General features: G+C 46.8%; 1 protein-coding gene across 1 annotated transcript in view; it reads left to right on the forward strand.

Annotated features, from left to right (window-relative positions):
• PAPPA (pappalysin 1) overlaps positions 1-19,600 on the forward strand; it is a 223,080-nt gene that overhangs the window by 69,126 nt on the left and 134,354 nt on the right. The window contains exons 4-6 of the mRNA XM_064171661.1: positions 3,149-3,442; positions 7,521-7,713; positions 16,005-16,126. Coding sequence (XP_064027731.1) covers positions 3,149-3,442; positions 7,521-7,713; positions 16,005-16,126 — 609 coding nt within the window. The remainder of the gene's footprint in view (positions 1-3,148; positions 3,443-7,520; positions 7,714-16,004; positions 16,127-19,600) is intronic.

The raw sequence follows: 19,600 nt of genomic DNA on the forward strand, positions 1-19,600 counted from the left end.
GACATCCAGAGTGGTCTCTTCTCCCTCTTCAGCAGTGATACACTTTAGCCAGAGCACTGCTTGCATTTGGAGGAAAAAGTGAGCTGAGTGGGTAAACCAAAGGAGCACATCAGTCAGGGAGGTCTAGAGAATGGATTGAGCTACAGAAAGTTTAATGGATTACAGTTACTCAGAGTGAAGGAAAAGAGCCTGAAGTAGGGATGATGACAGTCTCATAAAAGCTGATGAAAGGGGAGGAGAATCTTCTGTTCTTCATATCCATGTGAGGCAAGGCTCAAAGACATGAACATAACAGACCGAAAAAACCTAACCCAGCTCAGATTAGATGTAACTTAAATCCTTGCTGCTGTAAGGATACTGGGTGCTGAAATTGATTGCTGGGGCAGTCGTGGCTTGAGGGGCTGGAAACAGATGTTAGGCTGATCTGTGAGAGTTGGTCCTGCACTGGGCCCCTCAGGTCAAGAAGGGCTTCAGGGAACTGCTTGAAAGAGTCCAGTGCAGAGCCACAAAGCTGATTAAGGGAGTGGAACATCTTCCTTATGAGGAGAGCCTGAGGGAGCTGGGGCTCTTGAGCTTGGAGAGGAGAAGCCTGAGAGGTGACCTCATTCATGATTGTAAATATGTAAAGGGCAAGTGCCAAGATGGAGCCAGGCTCTGCTGAGTGGTGTCCAACAACAGGACAAGGGGCAATGGTGGGAGGTGAGGCATAGAAAACATGAGGAGGAACTTTTTCACTGTGAGAGTGACAGGACACTGGAATAGGCTGTCTGGGGGGGTTGTGGAGTCTCCGTCTTTGGCAGTATTCAAGACCTGCTTGGGTGTGTGCCTGGGTGATCTGGTATAGGTGATCCTGCTGTGGCAGAGAGGTTGGACTGGATGAGATTTGGAGGTCCCTTCTAGCCCCTGACATTCTGTGATTCTGTGATGGTTTGAGAGCGGAATTTAGGTGACTTCCTAAGATCTTCTTGGTCTTATTTTCCCTCTAATTCCACGGCTGTTGCAACCAAGTCTCCAGGCAGATGAGAAGAAAGGAAGAAAATGCCTGTGATACATCAGAACCCAGTGATCTCATCTTCCCTGCTCTGCCATCTCTGATAAAGTTCCTCCTGCCAAAATCTTTTCTCTCCTCAATGTCACTAAATTATTAGTGTACCAAGATTTATCAGCCTGCTATAACTTTTACAAAGCAGTCTCCTGTTCTCATGGTAAGCAATATACACAAACAGTTCTAAATAAAAGGCTTGGAAAAGTTGAAGTCAACAAGCTACATAAAGAAAATATGAAGCATATCATAAATCCAGAGGTACATCTAGCTGAGCTACAAAAATAATTCTCATGATTAATTCAGTGTACTGTAAAGCCTCATTAATTTACCATTTGCTTATCTACACATTCCATAATTCATACACCACCACCAACAAAAAAAAAAATCACTGTTGGTTTTCTCTGTGCACATTTAACCACCCTGCAGTTCTCTCAGGATTAGCACATTCCAGGATTTCATGGTTTTGACACACCAGACTCCTGCATATTCTTCACTGGCCTGTGCAGTTCAGATCAAACTGGGTTTGCCTGCATATCTGAGCAGAGCTTGGCTCTGGCAGTTACTTCAAAGCATGACCCAAGCACACCCTGCAAGAACTATCCCAGCCTTGGGTGTATTCTGTTGTCTTTTTCCAGCTATTAGTGTGCAAATATTGGTGCAACTTGCTGCAGTGTTTAGGGCACATAAGAAGTTATTTGGCTTCTATTATGTCTTGAATGGGCAGAGGACAATGGGATGAGATTTAACAAGGTGAAGTGCAGGGTTCTACACTTTGGCCACAACAACCTCCAGCAGTTCTACAGGCTGGGAACAGAGTGGCTGAGAGCAGCCAGGCACAGAGGGACCTGGGGGTGCTGTGTGAGAGTTGCTGAAGATGAGGCAGCAGTGTGCCCAGGTGGGCAGGAGAGCCAATGGCATCCTGCCCTGGCTGGCTCAAGAACAGTGTGGCCAGCAGGACAAGGAGGTTCTTCTGCCCCTGTACTGAACACTGGTCAAGCCACACCTGGCGTGCTGTGTCCAGTTCTGGACTCCTCAATTCAAGAGAGATGTTGAGATACTGGAATGTGTTCAGAGAAGGGCAACAAAGCTGATGAGGGGCCTGGAGCACAGTCCTGTGAGGAGAGGCTGAGCTGGGGGGGTGCAGCCTGCAGAAGAGGAGGCTCAGGGCAGAGCTCATTGCTCTCTACAACAGCAGCAAAAGAGGTTCTGCCTCAACACAAGGGGGAACTTCTTTACTGTAAGGGTCCTAGAGCACTGGCACAGGCTGCCCAGAGAGGTTGTGGAGTCTCCTTCTCTGGAGCCTTTCAAGGCCTGTCTGGAAGTGTTCCTCTGTGATCTGTGTTAGTGTTGTCCTGCTCTGGCAGGGGGGTTGAACTCTTCCAACCCCTAACATCCTGTGAGCCTGTGATCATCAAGTCCAACTGTGGACCTAAAACAATCATGGCCGTTAAACCATGTCTGAAGGTGCCATGTCTGTGCGTCACCTCCAGGGATGGTGACTCTATCACCTCCCTGAGCAGCCTGTTCTAATGCCTGACCACTCTTGCAGCAAAGAAATTTTACCTAATCTCCAGCTTCAATCTCTCCTGACAACTTCAGGCTGTTTCCTCTCATTCTATCTCCTGATACTAAGAAGAGGCCAACCCCCACCTCCCTGCAACCTCCTCTCAGGGAGCTGTAGAGAGCACTGAGGTCTCCTCTCAGCCTCCTTTTCTCCAGGCTAAATAACCCCAGTTCCCTCAGGCACTCCTCACCAGAGCTGTTCTCCAAACCCTTCACCAGCTTCGTTGCCCTTTTCTGGACTCACTCCAGCACCTTAACGTAGTGAGGGTCCCAAAACTGAACCCAGCATTTGAGATGCAGTTGTCATTGTGATACTAGATTAAGATTTGGGCTTTGTTTCGTGCTTCCTCACCTCAGAGCCCCACATTGAGCGTGAGATCAAATCAGGCTGTGCTGTTCCTCTGAGCAGGCAATGTGCTGACTGTGCAAAGAGCAGCCTGTGCTGTAGAGGATCCAGTGAACTGCCGGTGGATCTGTCCTTATGAATGTCTTCCTTTCCCTTTCTTTTACTGTTGAAGCTCTTCTCTTTTTCCCTTGCAGGTGGCATTGTGCTGAATCCCTCCTTCTATGGCATCCCTGGCCACACGCACACGATGATCCATGAAATCGGGCACAGCCTGGGGCTCTACCATGTCTTCCGGGGAATCTCAGAGATCCTCTCCTGCAGCGATCCCTGCATGGAAACAGAGCCCTCCTTCGAGACTGGAGACCTCTGCAGTGACACCAACCCTGCCCCTAAGCACAAGCTGTGTGGAGATCCTGGGCCTGGCAATGACACCTGTGGCTTCCACACTTTCCTGAACACGCCATTCAGTAACTTCATGAGCTACGCAGGTACGTGGCTTCCCTTGGCTTGCTGGTGGTGCTTGTGGTTGGGCAAGAGCAAAGAACACCAGCACTACCTCTGATTCCTACACAGGACCTGACCAGGGATCAAACTTTTGGTTCTCTTATTCCTTTTTCCCAGTCTTCCTCAACTTTACACAGTTTCATGTGAAGACCAGGCAGAAGGTTTGGGGGAGGGAAGAAATGAGATAAGCATTAAGAAAACAGCTTCTAAAGGCTCTGCAGCAAATTTGACACCTTATTTCCCTGGAACCTGGATGCCTGAGGGCATTGAAAAACTAAAGTTTAGGGATTGTTTGCCCTCCCCCAAGGAGATATTGAATGTCAGATACGTATTGATACCACCAAGGCCGTAGAATCAGCCTGTGATAGGCAGACATGGGAGGAGACACCGCTCATGCCTCCAGGTGTCCATTCAAATTCCATGGGTATTGTTTGATTTGCAGTTGCTGTCACTCAGCTGCAATCACTCACATCTGAGTTGCATCATCAGGGTGTGAATACTAGGACAGCCCTTGAGTCAGGATTGCTCTCCTGCTCAGGGACTACCAGTGCTGTGCTGGGAGTGCAGCTATGAAGGCTCCACATCAGTGTGGTTAAACCACCCCTCCAAGAGGTATAAGACGTTTAACCAATAGCTTGATTTTGTAAGTACACTCTGCAAGCTTCTGTCGGCACAGCGGTGTTGCTGGGGAGTGCTGCTGCATGCCACTCCTTGCAACAGAGCCTCACACAAAGAAGGCATGAGCACCTGTGACCCTTGCCCATCAGACGAGGGCAGGCTGAGGCTCTTGCTGCACCCCAGCAGCTCAAGGGGAAGTTGAAGGATCCTCTGCTGTTTCCCAGAAAGAACAGGAGATACCTTGGCTCACATTTCCCCTTATTTTGGGTCAGAGGGTCTAGCTGTGATGAAGGTCTGTGACAGAGCATCTGACAGCATCAACAACATTTTAAAGGTGACCGATATGCTTCCAGCCACTGAAGGGCACCTCTGTACTCCAGGCTGAAACACAGACTGCCCACTCCAGAGGTCGTAGGAGTGCTTGTTTCTGTAATAAAACTGGAGAGGAGCAAAGTGTTTAATGTCATCTAGGGCACGGATTGCAATGATTTATAGCAGAAATGATTTATAACAGAAATGCTTCTATGCCCTCCGTGGCACCAGCTAAAAAACATGCTTAGGTTTATTTGTCTTTATTTTTCTGCTTGTTTAGAGGGTGTTTTCAGGGACAAGCACACGGAGACACACACCGAGTCAGCTCCTTGGTGTGTTGTGCACTCTTGGTGTGTGTGGTAGGACAGCATTTTACTGTCTGGTAACCACACGAATTGGCCAGGTGACAGCATCCTCCCTCCTTGGAGGTGTTAAAGGCTAGGTTAGATAAGGCCTTGAGCTACCTGTTCTAGTGGGAGGTGTCCCTGCCTATGGCAGGGGGTTGGAACTAGATGATCTTTGAGGTCCCTTCCAACCTAAACCATTCTACGATCCCTACTTGTGTCTGTGTGAGGAGGGGTGGAGAGTGGTTGTTGCAGAACGCTGAGGTCTTTTCTTCCAAAGAGAACTCCCCTTGCCAATTGTCTGGAGAGCTGAGGTGGAGAGGCAGACCACAGAGATACCTATCTGCTCTTGGGAGCTGCAGATGTGCTGATGTTCTGAGCAGAACCCCCTTTTTCTTCCCTTCCCCTCTTGAAAAATGAAGCGAAGCGACACGATAGGCATCGCTAGAGCTCATGCATGAATCTGTTTGCTTTTCTGTTGTTGCCAGTGGAATAAAAATATATCAGGATATCAAATTGCTGTTGAAATACCTTTGAAACTTCTAGGTTGAGGTCATGCAGCTTTAAACGTTGCCTGCCTTTCCTTTCTGTTTTGTTGCTTGTATACTACAGCTTGATCAGACAGTGCGTGTCTGTCTGCCTCTGTCTGCTGTCCATCTGTCCGGTTCCCCCCAGCTCTGTAGCAAAGCACTGACTGAAAGCATAACTTTTCCTTCCCTAGAACAAGTTACAATGTCCAGATGGTCTAGAAGTGTGAGGAATTGGACTTGTAAATTATTTTTACAAGTCCAAATAGCTGTGGTGTTCCCAAATAAAAAAGATAACTTGGTCTTTTTGAGGATCTTGGTGAAATCAGCAGGAATTCTGCCTCTGAATTCTGTTGGAATAATCACCCCAGCGAAGTCTGTTGAATTTCTCTACTTATTGCTTCATCCGAGGAGTCTGAACCTTTCTTGAAAGCGAGTGATCAGTGAAATACCTTTTCCCCTCACCCCTCCTCCCTTCCCCTCCCCCAGGACACAGCCTGTGCTGATGTTTGAACAGATTGAGAATGCAGGTCATCCTTCTCCTGTGCCATTGTCTCACTGCTTTGTCCTATATATATTTTATTGTTCCTTTATGATGGCTATTAAGGGCCTTTGTCTCCTTCTGGGCTTCCGTGAGGAATATTTATGGCTTTTACAGCTTGCTCAGGGATAGCCCATCGATAATTATTGAGGAAATCCAGAGATGTCCTATTGAAGCAGCTTTTTGCATGCCCACGGGGATTTGCAGGTCTTTTCAAGCGGGTGGTGTCTATCTGCTCTGCATATTTGATGAGCAGAGCCTCAGTGCTGGGTGGAATTAGGGAGAGGCACAGGAGAAGATGCGATGCGAACTGTCCTGTCCCTACTGTGGCAGGGCTGCATTTGGGGCTGTAATTTGAGCAGGATCCCAACCGAAGCTGTCTCCTTTTGCTTGCATCTCAGGGAAGATGTGGTAAGGTTTTAAATTAGCCAGCAAATTCACACTTCTCATGTTTTTTTGCTCCTTTTGAGTTCCACAGGGCACGGACTTGAAGACATCAGAGCATCTAGTAACGCACTTGCAATATTGAACTGCCAACTTAACACGCAGGCAAGCAACAGTCTGAGCAGCCTTTGGTGACCTGCATCTTCCCAGAAAAATGTATTACTTGACCTGTGCAAAGCTGTCATTGTTGTTTGTATGGCAGCAGCGTGCAGAGGTCCCATCTGGGAGTGAGCTTTCCAGGGCTGGGAACTCTGCAGGCACACGTGAAGGAACGCTCTGTCTTTTCAAGGGCTTTGCATCTGATGGGAAGAGTCCCAGAAAAATGGTTAAAGTGCTAGCATCGAGTTCTTCTTTTCTGGCTGACTTTGCATAACATATTTATTCCTTCTGTGATCTGCACAATAGAGGAATAGTCATTTTCCACTTCTTCAGGGCATTGTAGTTGTAAAGTTATAAGGCGTTCAGAGGGCACCAGATGCGTACTTGTTGCCAAATCATGGTTGGGGAAAAGAGATGAAATGAGAAATGGTTGTTTGTGGGAAACTGTCCAGCAATTTATTTTCTCCAGTTTGAATGAAAAAGAAATTTGAAGTATCAAAATCGTTCCTGAAAAGTTCAGAAAGAGGTTAGAGCCATAATGGTGATGGGAGAGGTTTTGAACAAGGAAAAAAGATATTTACAGTTCTAGTCAGAAATGACATTAAAAAAAAAAAAAAGAAAGAAGATCTCTCAGAACCTTTTAATTTGTTCATTAGGATATTTAAGGACTTGAAGAAAATGATGTCTTTACAACATTCTGTGCTCTTTTAATCTAAGAAATCCATCAGAGGACAGAGTCTGCATGAGTCTCAGTCAGTGCTTTACCCAAACACTTACTGTCCTTTCCCTCCTGTCCTCTCTCAGAGATACTCCTTCAGACATGAAACTCTTTTAAGCCCAGAGGTCCACTGGTAGCCCCAGTTCTGACCAGAAGGTGCTGCCCTGAGGCTTTCTGTTTTTCCACCTGCATGTGCCTTTGTCTTATGCAGGGGGTGAACTCTAGGTGCTTTGTGTGTATCCTGGACCAGAGGGAACCTTTAGTGATGTATTTTTAGCTTTTGTTTCCTTTCTCTTGCCTTCACAAGTGATGACTGCACTAATTTGTTCACAAGTCGTTAACTTCTGAGTGCTGCCCAGCCCAGACCTTACAAGAAGCTGCCGTTTGCTGGGACATACTTCTCTCACTTGCTCCACCTTATCTCTTGTGTGGTTGATGTGTCTTGTGTTTCAATTTCAGACGATGACTGCACCAACTCCTTCACGCCCAACCAGGTGGCCAGGATGCACTGCTACTTGGACCTGGTCTATCACAGCTGGCAGCCCACCAAGAAACCAGCTCCTGTTGCAATTGCTCCCCAGATCGTAGCTCGGACCTCCACCTCTGTTACCCTGGAGTGGTTTCCACCCATTGATGGGCACTTCTTTGAAAGGTGATCATGTGCTGCTCTGTACTTTTGCACTGAATTGAGTGGAAAGGGAGGTGGGAATAGGGAGACAACCCAAGGCCCACTCCAGGAGCACAACTTTATCATCTGCTGTGCTCAGTCTGGATTAAGGCTCTATCCTAAATTGGTTCATATTGAGGAGGTTATTGATCTGTTTTCTACTCTTCCTTTCTCAGCCTGTAGCACTCAGTCGAGGGCCATTGATTTGCCATGTAAAGGGCAAATCTTTTTCTGTATGTTATGGGAAGAATTTTCAATCAGATTCTAGTCCTGTGGTTGCTGTTCTTACTGCAGCTCACAAAGATCTGTGTGGGCTTCAGCTCTGCCTGCACATTCCCCCCTCCTCCTCTTGCGTGTTTGGAAGGGTAAAGCGAGTCTCCTTTCTACTCTCATGACAACACACAATGCTCACATGCAGTGGCATCTCATAGGACTGACAAGTGGTACAGCTAGGGAGAGGGACTGTATCCTTCCCTGAGCTACAGGTCTGAGATGGGAATTGAACAAGGCAGAGTGAAGGACCTAAACCCCTGAACATGAGGGAGTGTTATCCTGCTACACCTTGAGTCGAGCATGTAGATCAGAGTGTGTGTGTGTGTGTGTTTGTGTCTGGCAGGCAGGCAGCTACGTGGTATCAATAATGAAAAATGAAATGAATGTAATGCTCTGCACAAGAGGTGCACCACATTGCAGTTCATAGCTGGAGCAGCTCTGCCCCAGGACGACCTGAGCAACTTGGTAGCTTCATCTACACAGCACTTGGACAGGCTTGGAAAATAACTTCTTAGATGATTGACCTTCTCACACTACCATTAGCTCACCTTCCCTGTTTGCATTTCTTCTCCACTTTTTGCATTGTTATGTTACAGAGAACAAACTCAGTGTGTCTTTCAGCACTGAAGCAGTGGGTATCACAGGAGGCCGAATTTACAAGTGTATAGCACCCAGAGAGCCCACTGCTGCTGCGTTCAGTGAGAACACCTTGAAAGCCTCCATCAGGGACAGAACTCCTTCCAGCACTGCTAGGACACCATGGCCATTTCAGTGGCCAGCTTGCACTTTGTCTCAGTAGGCAGATAGCTGTTTCGTTCTGTTCAGGTAGTATTTTCCACCTTTACTGCAGGTTAATATAGGCAGGGCAATCAAATCATATTAAGAGAGGTCTTATGCTCTGAACAGCCTTTGCTTCAATTTGAGTTTTGCAACTCAATCCTTTAACTTCCTATGTGTGAAAAGGACTTAGGTAGAGTTTGAAAATGAATTCAGATCTTTTATTTTTTTTTAGCCTATAATCATTTTTAGGGAAATGAAGTTTCTCCAATTGAATTTAGATTTCAGAAGATACTTCTAGTGAGTTAAATAAATACCATCTGCCTCTTAAAACACATCGATGCAGAGTTAATTGTGATGTAACCAAATATGTCTTTATTACATATTTCTCATAACTCAATCAATATGTTCTTAATAACCCCTAGTTAGTAGCTTCTTAAATAACATACAGTGGATAGCCTGCTAAATCTAAAATTTCATAACAGAGTTATCATATGTTAAATAAATAGTGATTTTCTAGGGGAAAAAAAAAGTCCTTTGGGTATTCAGATCCCTGTGCTCAGTACTACTGAAGAGATTTAAAGAGACAGCCTCAAATAGTTCACTCCAGTTCCTTGTTAAAGTGAGATTCCCAGTGCTAACAGGTCATAGGATAGCAGGTCTATAGAAGGGTACTCTGGAGATCATCTAGTCTGACCCTCCTGCCAAAACAGGATCACCTGAGACCAGTCACACAGAAATGTGTCCAGGTGGGTTTGGAATCTTTCCAGAGAAGGAGATGCCACAGCCTCTCTGGGGGACTTACTCTAGGGTCCAGCACACTCAGAGCAAGGTTGTTACTCATCCTGTTCCATCCTCAGTTCCAGTTTGTGCCTGTTGCCCCTCATCTATCACAGAGTACCACTAAAAAGAGTCTGGCCTCATCCTTTAGCTATTGATCAACAACTAGAAGATCTCCTCTCAGTCTTCTCTTCTCCTGGATAAGCAGCCCCAGGGCTCTTAGCCTTTCTTCATTAGACAGATGTTCGAGTTCCTTCATCATCCTTGTAACCTTCTGTTGGACTCTCACTAGTATATCCCTGCTCCTCTGGAACTAGGAAGTCCAGAACTGGATACAGGACTCCAGCTGTGGTCTCATCAGGGCAGAGTAGAGTGGGAGGAGAAACTCCCCTGACCTGCTGGCTGCACTCTTCTTAATGCAACCCAGGACACCAATGGTCTTCTTGGCCACAAGGTAGAGAAATGTTGCTGTGACCATTTAAAAATGTCACTGAAATATGTAACTACTCCTGTTCTGAAACATGCCCACATTTTTGATGCATTAATCACAACGATGGTGACTAACCCTGGATTATCTGGCATGCTGAACTTCCAGTACCCATGTGTCCAGCACTGCTGGCTTAGAGATCCCTGCCTGTATCAATTGGTAAAACTGGGTCACTGTGCAAGACAAGTAGGAGGTAAAATTGGCCAAGTATAATCTTATCTGTGTGTGGGAATACTGTAAATCTTTGCAGATATTTTTACACAAAGTGCACACCATGGCCCAAATTTTACTTGCCTCCCTTGAATGAATAAACTCATTCACTTCAATGGCACTATTCATGTAAAAAACAGAAGGCTGAGACTCAGCTGCCGAGTGCCTTGGGCCTGGTTTCTCATGCACAGAGGCCCCTTCCATGCTGTTTTGACAGTGTAAAAGGGCCTTAAAAGGATGAATGGCTCTGGCTACATTAGCAAGTATTGTGGCCCAATATGAGTAGATCTCTAGTGCAAAACAGTTGTTAATGAAGACCTGACGTCAACACTGGAGGGGTTCTGGGGGATGGATTCAGCTCAGCTTTAGCCTGGCTCTGTGGCGTCAGCAGTTGGAGTGCATCAGGGGTGGTCCTGCAGCACATCTCTGCTCTGGTTTCAGGCAAAACTGGGTCCAGCTTCCATGCTCCAGAAGTGCTCCAAGTGCTGTAAGTAGGGAAGATGCAGAGTTTCACTTCAAAACTTGCTCCTGGTCCAAATTACAACACTACTGTAGCCACACTTGGTGTAGATCACATTTCTTTTAAGTTTCTTTTATTTTCTAGAGCTGTGCACAGGCAGTGACCTCTGCCTCATAAAAGTGTGCTTAATTAAAGCTGGGAAGGGAAAATTCAGGTTTGTGTTTAGAAATGTAGTTCTGGGCCAGCTCTGTCTGTGAGTGAGGTCCTGACAGGTCTGCGGTGGAAGGGAGAGGAAGTGTGGAACTAACACCCATGTGCCTTTCCCCCTGCTTAGGCAAAACCCTGACACAGGTGCCACAGTATTAGGTGCTGCTCTATTCTGACTCCCTGTCTTCTTCCCAGTTGCTGTGCTGATGAACACGTTTGCAGCTCTAGGAATTGCATGATTAGTTATGTGGATTCATATAATCAGAGAATCAGTCAGGGTTTGAAGGGAACACCTCTGATCATCCTCCTGGCCCTTCTCTGGACACCTCCCAGCACATCCATATCCCTCTTGTAACAGGGGCTTCAGAACTGGATGCAGTACTCCAGGTGGGGTCTCACCAGTGTGGAGTAGAGGGGGAGATCACTTCCCTTGCCCTGCTGGCCACACTTCTCTTGATGCAGCCCAGGCTCTAGTTGCTTTTCTGGGCTGCAGGTGCACACTGCTGGCTCATATTGAGCTTCTTGTCCACCTGCACCCCCAAGTCCCTCTTCTCAGGGCTGCTCTCCAGCCAGTCACAGCCTAGCCTACACTGGTACTTGGGATTGCCTCAACCACGATGCAGGACCTTGCACTTGGTCTTGTTCAACCTCGTGAGGTTGGCTTGTGCCCACCACACCAGCCTGTCCAGGTCCTTCTGGATGGATCCCTTCCCTCCAGCCTGTCTGCTGCACCACACAGCTTGGTGTCATCAGCAGACTTGCTGAGGGTGTACTTAATGCCACTGTCCAGAGAGTAATGACAACTCACACTTCTGGTAAATTTGGAGCTGGCTCTTCTGTGTCTTCACACCTTTGTAAGAGTAGCTACATCAGCTGTGCACAGAAGTAGAATCTTCTTCCTGACAGCCCCTACTTAGCAGTTTAGGGTGCCTATGATGTCTGTTCTGCTACTCCAGTCATTTACCTAACACATACATTTGCCAGCATGTGTTTCACCCTGAATCCAGCAGCTGGTTGAGCTTCTAAACATCTCTAGTAATCAAATACATCAAGAACCAGCATTTCTTCTTGTAGCTACTCCACACAGGATTGGAACAATTCCCACTCTCCGTCCTCCCATTAAAAAATAAGCATGAAAAATGTTGGCCTGCACGTGTAATAATATGTAATAATAAAGTAATAACAGAGCCAACAAAACAAGTGAAAACAAGTGAGGAGAAGAAAACTCTGTTCATTTCCTGATGGCACCTACCAGATGCATTCATCTGCTGTCGCTAAGCATCCATTCAGGCGCCTCCTGTTTGATATGCGTGGGCTGGATGTAAACAGTTATTGTAATAGTGCTCTGTAGCAGATCCTGCTTGGACAGAGAACCTTGAATGCATCTGCACTTCCAACTTTTCATTGAGGTGACTGCATTAATTTCCATGAATCCGATGCTATCTCATCCTTAGCAGGCAAATATTTTGGTCAGCGGTGTCCCAGATCTAGATGGCTGCACTCGATAATCGCTGGCTTAAGGCTTGCTGGAAAGTTTCAGTGCCTTGGAGGGGTGAGCACCAGTTCTGAATTTCAAGTAAGCAGGTCCAATTTAGTCTGAAAAGAAGCACTCCTTGCTGAGAGGAATGGCAGATTTTTGCTGGAGTTGAATTGCTCACTGGACCGGTGCTGGCCCTGGAGAGAATTGTCTGTTTTTTGCTAGCAATCTTTAGATTTTGAATCCACTTCCCTGCAATATTATGCTGGAGGAACAAATTCCTCCTGCACTCTGAGCTTCATCTGCTGGAGTTTCCCCAGTACTTGGCTCATTAGCAAACAGCAAAGTCTAGATTTTTCCATTAGCCTGCACTTTGGGGAGTCACGTGCACAGGTGTATAGGGTGTCAGATATGCTATCGCTCCTAATTAGTAGTGTTTTGAACCAATTTATGCTCATTTTTTCATCAGGTCTGTGGCTGCATAAGGTGTAAGGATCTGGCTTAGGTTTTCATAAGCCTGTAAATGTGATTCCAGAATTAGTTTTGACAGTCATGGCTGTCTGTAGGATTTGTGTTCAAGAGTCTGCAGACCAAACCCTCGAACCCAGGAGTCATCCCCTGTGTAACTCCTTTCAGCCAGTGGAGTTACATCAGGGTTGAGTTTGGCTCCCAAATTGGAAAAGTATAAAGAGAAAGTTTGCTCATAGCCTTTCCCACATGATGCTCCTTGTGATTTCTCTCTTACCTCCAAGTCCTTGCTGGTAAAAGGAAATGTTTGTCCATAAGCCTTACAGTTTTTTCCACCATGGCAGCCTGTGATGAAATTGTATAGCTGCTAATTTGAGTGAAAAGCAGTCCTAATTGTGGAAACTTGGCTTTCAAAGCCCTATCCTCATCCAGGACCAAGTGCTAATGCAGGAGTCTCTTTGTAGAGAAACTGAAAGATTATTATTGCAGGGACTTCCATCCTGGCTGCTGGTGGATGTGTCTGAAAAACAACAGCACTGTAATAATTCTGCATTTTGAGTCCTCAGTCCCTTGGATTCTTGACATATTTTTGCTTACATTATTTAGGCAAGCTCAGCTAGGCCCTTAAACCACTGCTGAATGGACAGCTGAGAGAGGATATAGGGAGGCAGTGCCGTAGCAATAGTGCAGGTGGGTGAAGTGAGACAGAGAGAGAAGTTATTCACACCGTGCCCAGATTGGCTCATTGCTAGTGTTACAGACCGTGCACGGAAGAGGAGGGCACCTTTGCCTCCCTCTTCTTTATTCCACCCCATTGCCACATGTTACTCTTCAGATGTTTTCAGCAGGTGCTTCCCTTTCTGCACTCTGTGAGTTCAGTCATTCACCCTCTTTGCAGGGCTGGCTGTGAGCCAGACTGAAATGGAGATGAGTTTTACTACTGATTTCATTCCAAGTGCCCCCTGTTGACAGTCTCTGCTTCCGCCTAATTAAGCCACCAGAAAGTTGAGTTTCAAATAGATCCCTGTCAACAAATAGGAGATGCTAAGCTGTGGAGCAGCTGAGCATGTGCCATCCCTCCCAGCACAAGGAAAGGAGATCTCCCAGCCTGGGACAGCTCTGATTCTAAATTTGCGATCCCAGTGTTCTTGCTAAGGATCCAGAACAACTACTGAAGGGAGGTTGTAGCCAGGTGGGGTTGGGCTCTTCTCCCAGACAACCTGCAATAGAACAAGGGGACACAGTCTCAAGTTGTGCTGGGGGAAGTACAGGCTGGATGTTAGGAGGAGGTTGTTGGCAGAGAGAGTGATTGGCATTGGAATGGGCTGCCCAGGGAGGTGATGGAGTCATCGTCCCTGGAGGTGTTGAAGCAAAGCCTGGCTGAGGTGCCTGGTCTAGTTGACTGTATAGGGCTGGGTGCTAGGTTGGGCTGGATGATCTTGGAGGTCTCTTCCAACCTGGTTGATTCTATAATTCTATGATTCTGCCTGAGGATCCCATAGAGCAATGGGAGATGGTTAAAATTTGCAGAGCTGATTATAATAATTGATGACTCAATCCATACTGACAGGGGCAGCTTGCAGAGTGCACTGTGTTACACACAAATTGTGTGCTTAGAACTTTCATCCTTTTCCTAAGTGCATTTGCTCATCAAGATAATGATTTTTTTCCCTGTCATTTTGAGTGGGCAGCTTTCCTTAAAGCAGAACAAGGACTTCTGAATATTAAGCAACTTACTGGGATGAACAACCTCACTTTCTGGATCATACAGGGTTCCAAATTTTGTGACCTCAAGGAACACAGGGCTGAACTGTGTTGCATCCCCAGCTGATATAGTTCAGCTTAATGTTACAGAAGATTAAACAGAGTTGCTCCACCTTAAACCCTGATCTTGTGAGTGAGTGTCTTAGAAAAAAATATTTGTGAATCAAAATTTAACTTTTAACTGAGATTTCCAGTTCAGCTACTTCTGCTGATAGGACTTCGTTGATATGGCTGCTATTGGATGTATTGTGTAAGTGCAGTGGACTTGGCATTGGGCAGGGAACTGCATGCCATGCCATGCCATCTGATGATGTGGAGCCATAAGGTGTTCCAGTTCAGAAAGTGCTGTCCACTGATGCCTGAGCATCAGCATCTTAAACCTCTTTTCCCTGACAAAAAGTATTAAAGACATGTCCTGTTCTGTGTCTTCATAACACAGAATCATGGGAGAAGCTTGGCTCTGAGTGTACCTGTGTGTTCCTCAGCTTCCTGCTTAAGCTATAGTGTCTCTGAATGTCTCTCTTGAAGGAAGACATTCAGGTACTGGAGTGGGTCCAGAGAGAGTCACCAAAGATGGTAAAGGACCTAGAGCACAAGTCTTGTGAGAAGCATCTGAGGGAACTGGAGTTGTCTAGCCTGGAATGAGAAAGCTCAGGGGAGACTCTACAACTCCCTGAAAGGAAATTCAGAGTCAGGTGGGGATCAGTCTCCTAACGTACAAGTGACAAGACAAGAGGAAAGATTGTTAAGTTGCACCAGAGGAGGTTTAGGTTGGACATGAGGAATAATTTCTTCCCCAACCCACCCTTTTTCCACGCTTGTAATGGTCTGGGCTCTGATACACCTCCAAAAGCAGGTCCTTAGCTATCCTTAACTGCTCTGGAGAGCAGCTCTGTCTGATGTTCTCAAGCCTAGGACTCTCCTCTAATCACTAATAAGCCCAAGGCTTTCGCATCCTGAAGACACTACAAGTTCAAGCAGTAAATCCATGGTGGAAGCAGGAATAGAGCTGAAATCTCGGGAGGACAGTTTCTCCTCTCTAACCACTAAGCAACACATAATCTCCTTTGTCAGGGTTTTGATCCAGGTGTGGTGTAGGAGGGGGGGAATAAAAAGAAAAGATAGAGCTGAGCATGATTCCAGAGGTCCCTGCTGTTCCCTGTTGGGCGGTGGACTCGCAGATGCTGTCTACACAGCCTGGTAGCTCAAACCTACAGAAGGTCGGCATCAGGGAGCGCTCTTGTCGAATGCCTTGAGAAAAGAGGTTTAAGTGGTACTGAATTCTAAGTCTTATTGCTTTTAATGCAGTTGAATAAGCAGCTCATTCAGCTGTTACTAAGTTGGTGTGTTTTCCTGTTTTCCTGGCCTCCTAGAGAAGTGGGATCAGCATGTGATCTGTGTGCGGAAGGAAGAGTCCTGGTGCAATACGCCTTCAGTGCCTCTTCCCCGATGCCCTGCGACCCCTCAGGGCACTGGAGCCCACGGGAAGCAGAAGGTGAGTCACAGGGCTGGGGGCAAAGACACGGTATGGGAGAAGAGCTGAGAGAGTTGGACTGGTTCAGTCTGAAGAGAAGGCTCCAGGGAGATCTTCTGGTGATTGTTCAGCACTTTAAAGGGTGATTTGGGAACAGATTTTGTAGACTAGGGATGATGGTTTGAAACTAAGAGGGAGATTCAGAATAGGTAGAAGGAGGACATTTTTTTAGACTGAGGATGGTGAGATACTGGCCCAGGTGACCCAGAGAGGTGGCAGATGCACCATCTCAGGAACTATTCCAGGTCAGGTTGTTTGGAGCTCTGAGCAACCTGCTCTAGTTGCAGGGGTGTTGGACTGGATGGCTTCTAAAGCTTCCTTCCCACCCAAACCTGTCCATGATTCTATGATAAGGTGGGCCAGAGCAAAAGGAGATTCACAAGGACAGATGGAAAACCTGGCAGAGTGGTTGATTACTCCTGTGTGTATTGTGAACCAAACTGGAAGACAGATGCATGCCCTGTGCCTTGTAGCAATGCCACTGCTGAAGTACCTCTGCTTTGGCCCCTGTATCCTGACCCTGCCCATGAATTAACTGAATTCCAGGAGCTGAACCTGAAGTTCAGAAGGGAGCAGAATGCCAAGAAATGCTGACCATTCACATCTGCCAGATGAATTCCTCAGGGGAGGTGTTTACTCTAGCTCCAGAAATGAAGAATTGTGTGTTATTTATTTGCCTCTGATTTCTGCTGCCTTCCCTTGCACTGGATAACAGTGAGCTGCACCAGCAGGAAGGCTGAGAGGAGATTGTCCCTTGGGCAAGCACTCTGCAGCAGGAATTCAAGTGACTACATCAAGCCCAGTCTGTTTCAGGAGGTTTTGCAAGTCATTCTTACTGCTCCTCTCAGAGCAGGTTGAGGAGAGGACAGTCTGCAGAGGTGGTTGTACAGTGCCATAGGTCTCCATCATTAACTCTCCTCCATGTGCACTTCCCATTATGTAAGTAGGTGTGATGTGGTAGAGCATATTAAGATTATACCATAGAGAGGGTACAGGTGAGAAGAGTTTGTCCTCTCCCTCCTGGCCCCCAGCCCTCAGATATTTATAAACCTTGATTTAGATCCCCTCTAAGTCTTCTCTTCACCAGACCAAACAGCCTCAGGTCTCTCAGCCTCTCCTCATCGGGCAGTGTTCCAGCCCCTTCATCATCTTCATAGTCCTGTGTTGGACTCATTCCAGTAGGTCTCTTTCTCTCTTGAACTGAGGAGCCCAAAGCTGAACACAGTATTTCAGGTGAGGTCTCACCAGGGCAGAGTAGAGGGGGAGGAGAACCTCCCTGTGCTGGCTCCCAGGTACCCTCCCTTGTGCTAAGGTCAGCATGTACAGCAAGCTGGGTCTTCCCCGCATGATGGGACAAGGTGTGTGGGCCCAGCAGAGGTTGTGGTTCTCTCTATCTCACTTTGCTGGTTTGGACATCCAAGGCCAAGGCTGTCAGGCAGAGCACAGAGCACACCTGCCCCTTGGGTGGCTGTTAATGAGGAGCTCCATCATGGGAAGCAGCACTGCAGCTATGAGTGTGGCTGGATTATTGAGCCCACAGGATTAGCAAAGGTTGGATCACTTGCAGCAGTAGTGCAGGGTGGAAGGTGGAATTTCCACTTAGCCAAGGCTTACAAGGCTTTGAAGCTTGGTTTTGTTTGGAACCAAACCTGAGGCTTTTGAAACTCTCCATAAAGGAAAATTCAAAACAAAAAGTGTTTGAGGCTGGGCAAAATATTTTGTTTAGCTCATATAATTCCTCTTTCATGCACTTCAGTGAAATGATGACATTTGAAGAGATCCCCTTTTAGCATTACAGTTTAGGGCAAAAGCAACTTTTCATATCAGAATCCACAAAGCCTTTCAAAGTGCAAAAATGAAGCCATTGCTTCCAAAAATGTCAAAACACAGTGTTCCAATCTCCTTAGAACTTTCTTCTCCTGTTCCATCATCAAATTTTGGCCAAAGAAACCCAATTTTGCCAAGTGTTCTGATTTTGAAGGAACTGTGTATCCCAGGCAGATAGGCAGCTCGGTCAGAGTTGCTCCAGCGAGCTCTGAGTTGCGAACTTCTGGATCTCACACGTCTTGCCAGGGGCATTATTCCTAGAGAAACTAAGCCACTCTAAGATTTATTACTCAGCTGCATTTTGCATTTAATTTCCTCTTCTCACAGTGTGTGCCTGCATGTTCCTAACTATGAAGGGTGCAGTCTGATCCTTATCGGTCTTGCTCGGTTGCTGTTGTGCCATTGCTCTGGAAAGAGGATTTGGGGCCGGTGGCCTCGTGCTGCATTAACAAGTTGTTTCCACTTTAGGCTGGAGATTTCTGGGGTGCATTAAGAAGAGTGTGGCCAGCAGGTCGAGGGAGGTGCTTGTTTCCCTCTGTGCTGCCCTAAAGAGGCCTCATTTGGAGTGTTGTGTCCAGTTCTGGGCTCCCCAGTTCGAGGGAGATGGAGAGCTACTGGAGAGAGTCCAATGAAGGGCTACAAGGATGATTAAGGGAATAAAGCATCTGTCTTAGGAGGAGTGGCTGAGAGAGCTGGGGCTGTTTAGCCTGGAGAGGAGCAGACTAAGAGAGGATCTTCTCAATGCTGGACTATAGCTACAGGGTGTGGGGCAAGAGGATGGGGCCAGACTCTTTTTAGTGATGCCCAGTGATAATATGAAGGATGATTGGCACAAACTGGAACCCAGGAAGTTCCATCTCAACATGAGGAAAAACTTCTTTACGGTGAGCATGATGAAGCACTGAACCAGGCTGCCCAGAGAGGTTGTGGAATCTCCTTCTCTGGAGACTTTCAAAACCTGTCTGGATGTGTTCCTCTATGACCTGCCCTAGGTGAACCTGCTCTGTCAGGGGGGTTGCACTGGATGCTCTCTCCAGAGGTCCCTTCCAATCACCATTCTGTGATTCTCTGCATGGTATTTGTTGCTGTAACTTTCTGTCATTACCACCACCTCCCTGACATTTGGGATCTCTGCCTATTTGCACTTTCTCTGAGTTACAAAGGGCACAGTTAGATCATTGTCTGGCTTCTTTAATTGTCTATCTGTGAGCACTTGAGCATGCAAGCTCTAAATTCACTCTCTGCACATAGTCATGTGTAAATCCCCACTGCTCGAATGTGTATGGAAAGTGAGCACAGAGGAGCCACAGACATGGCCAAAATGAACTCATTTCAAAATCTGAGATGACACTCATGGAAAAGGTTTTGTGGTACTTATCCAACTTCTTAACAGAAAACCACATTTCTTATGTGCTTCTGAAGCAGCTCTGAACCTCCTTGGTCTGATTTAATTTTCTGGAGGTCTCAAAGCACTGTCACACTGCACAGTTACCCCCCCAGTGGCTGGCACCAGCTGTGGTCTGGACCGTGTGTGAGCTGTGACCATTGCAAAGCACTGCAAGCAATGAGGAGTGTGTCCTTCCGAGTGCCCTGCTTTTGCCTGATCAT

The sequence above is a fragment of the Pogoniulus pusillus genome, chromosome 35, assembly GCF_015220805.1.
Source record: "Pogoniulus pusillus isolate bPogPus1 chromosome 35, bPogPus1.pri, whole genome shotgun sequence".
NCBI lineage: Eukaryota > Metazoa > Chordata > Aves > Piciformes > Lybiidae > Pogoniulus > Pogoniulus pusillus.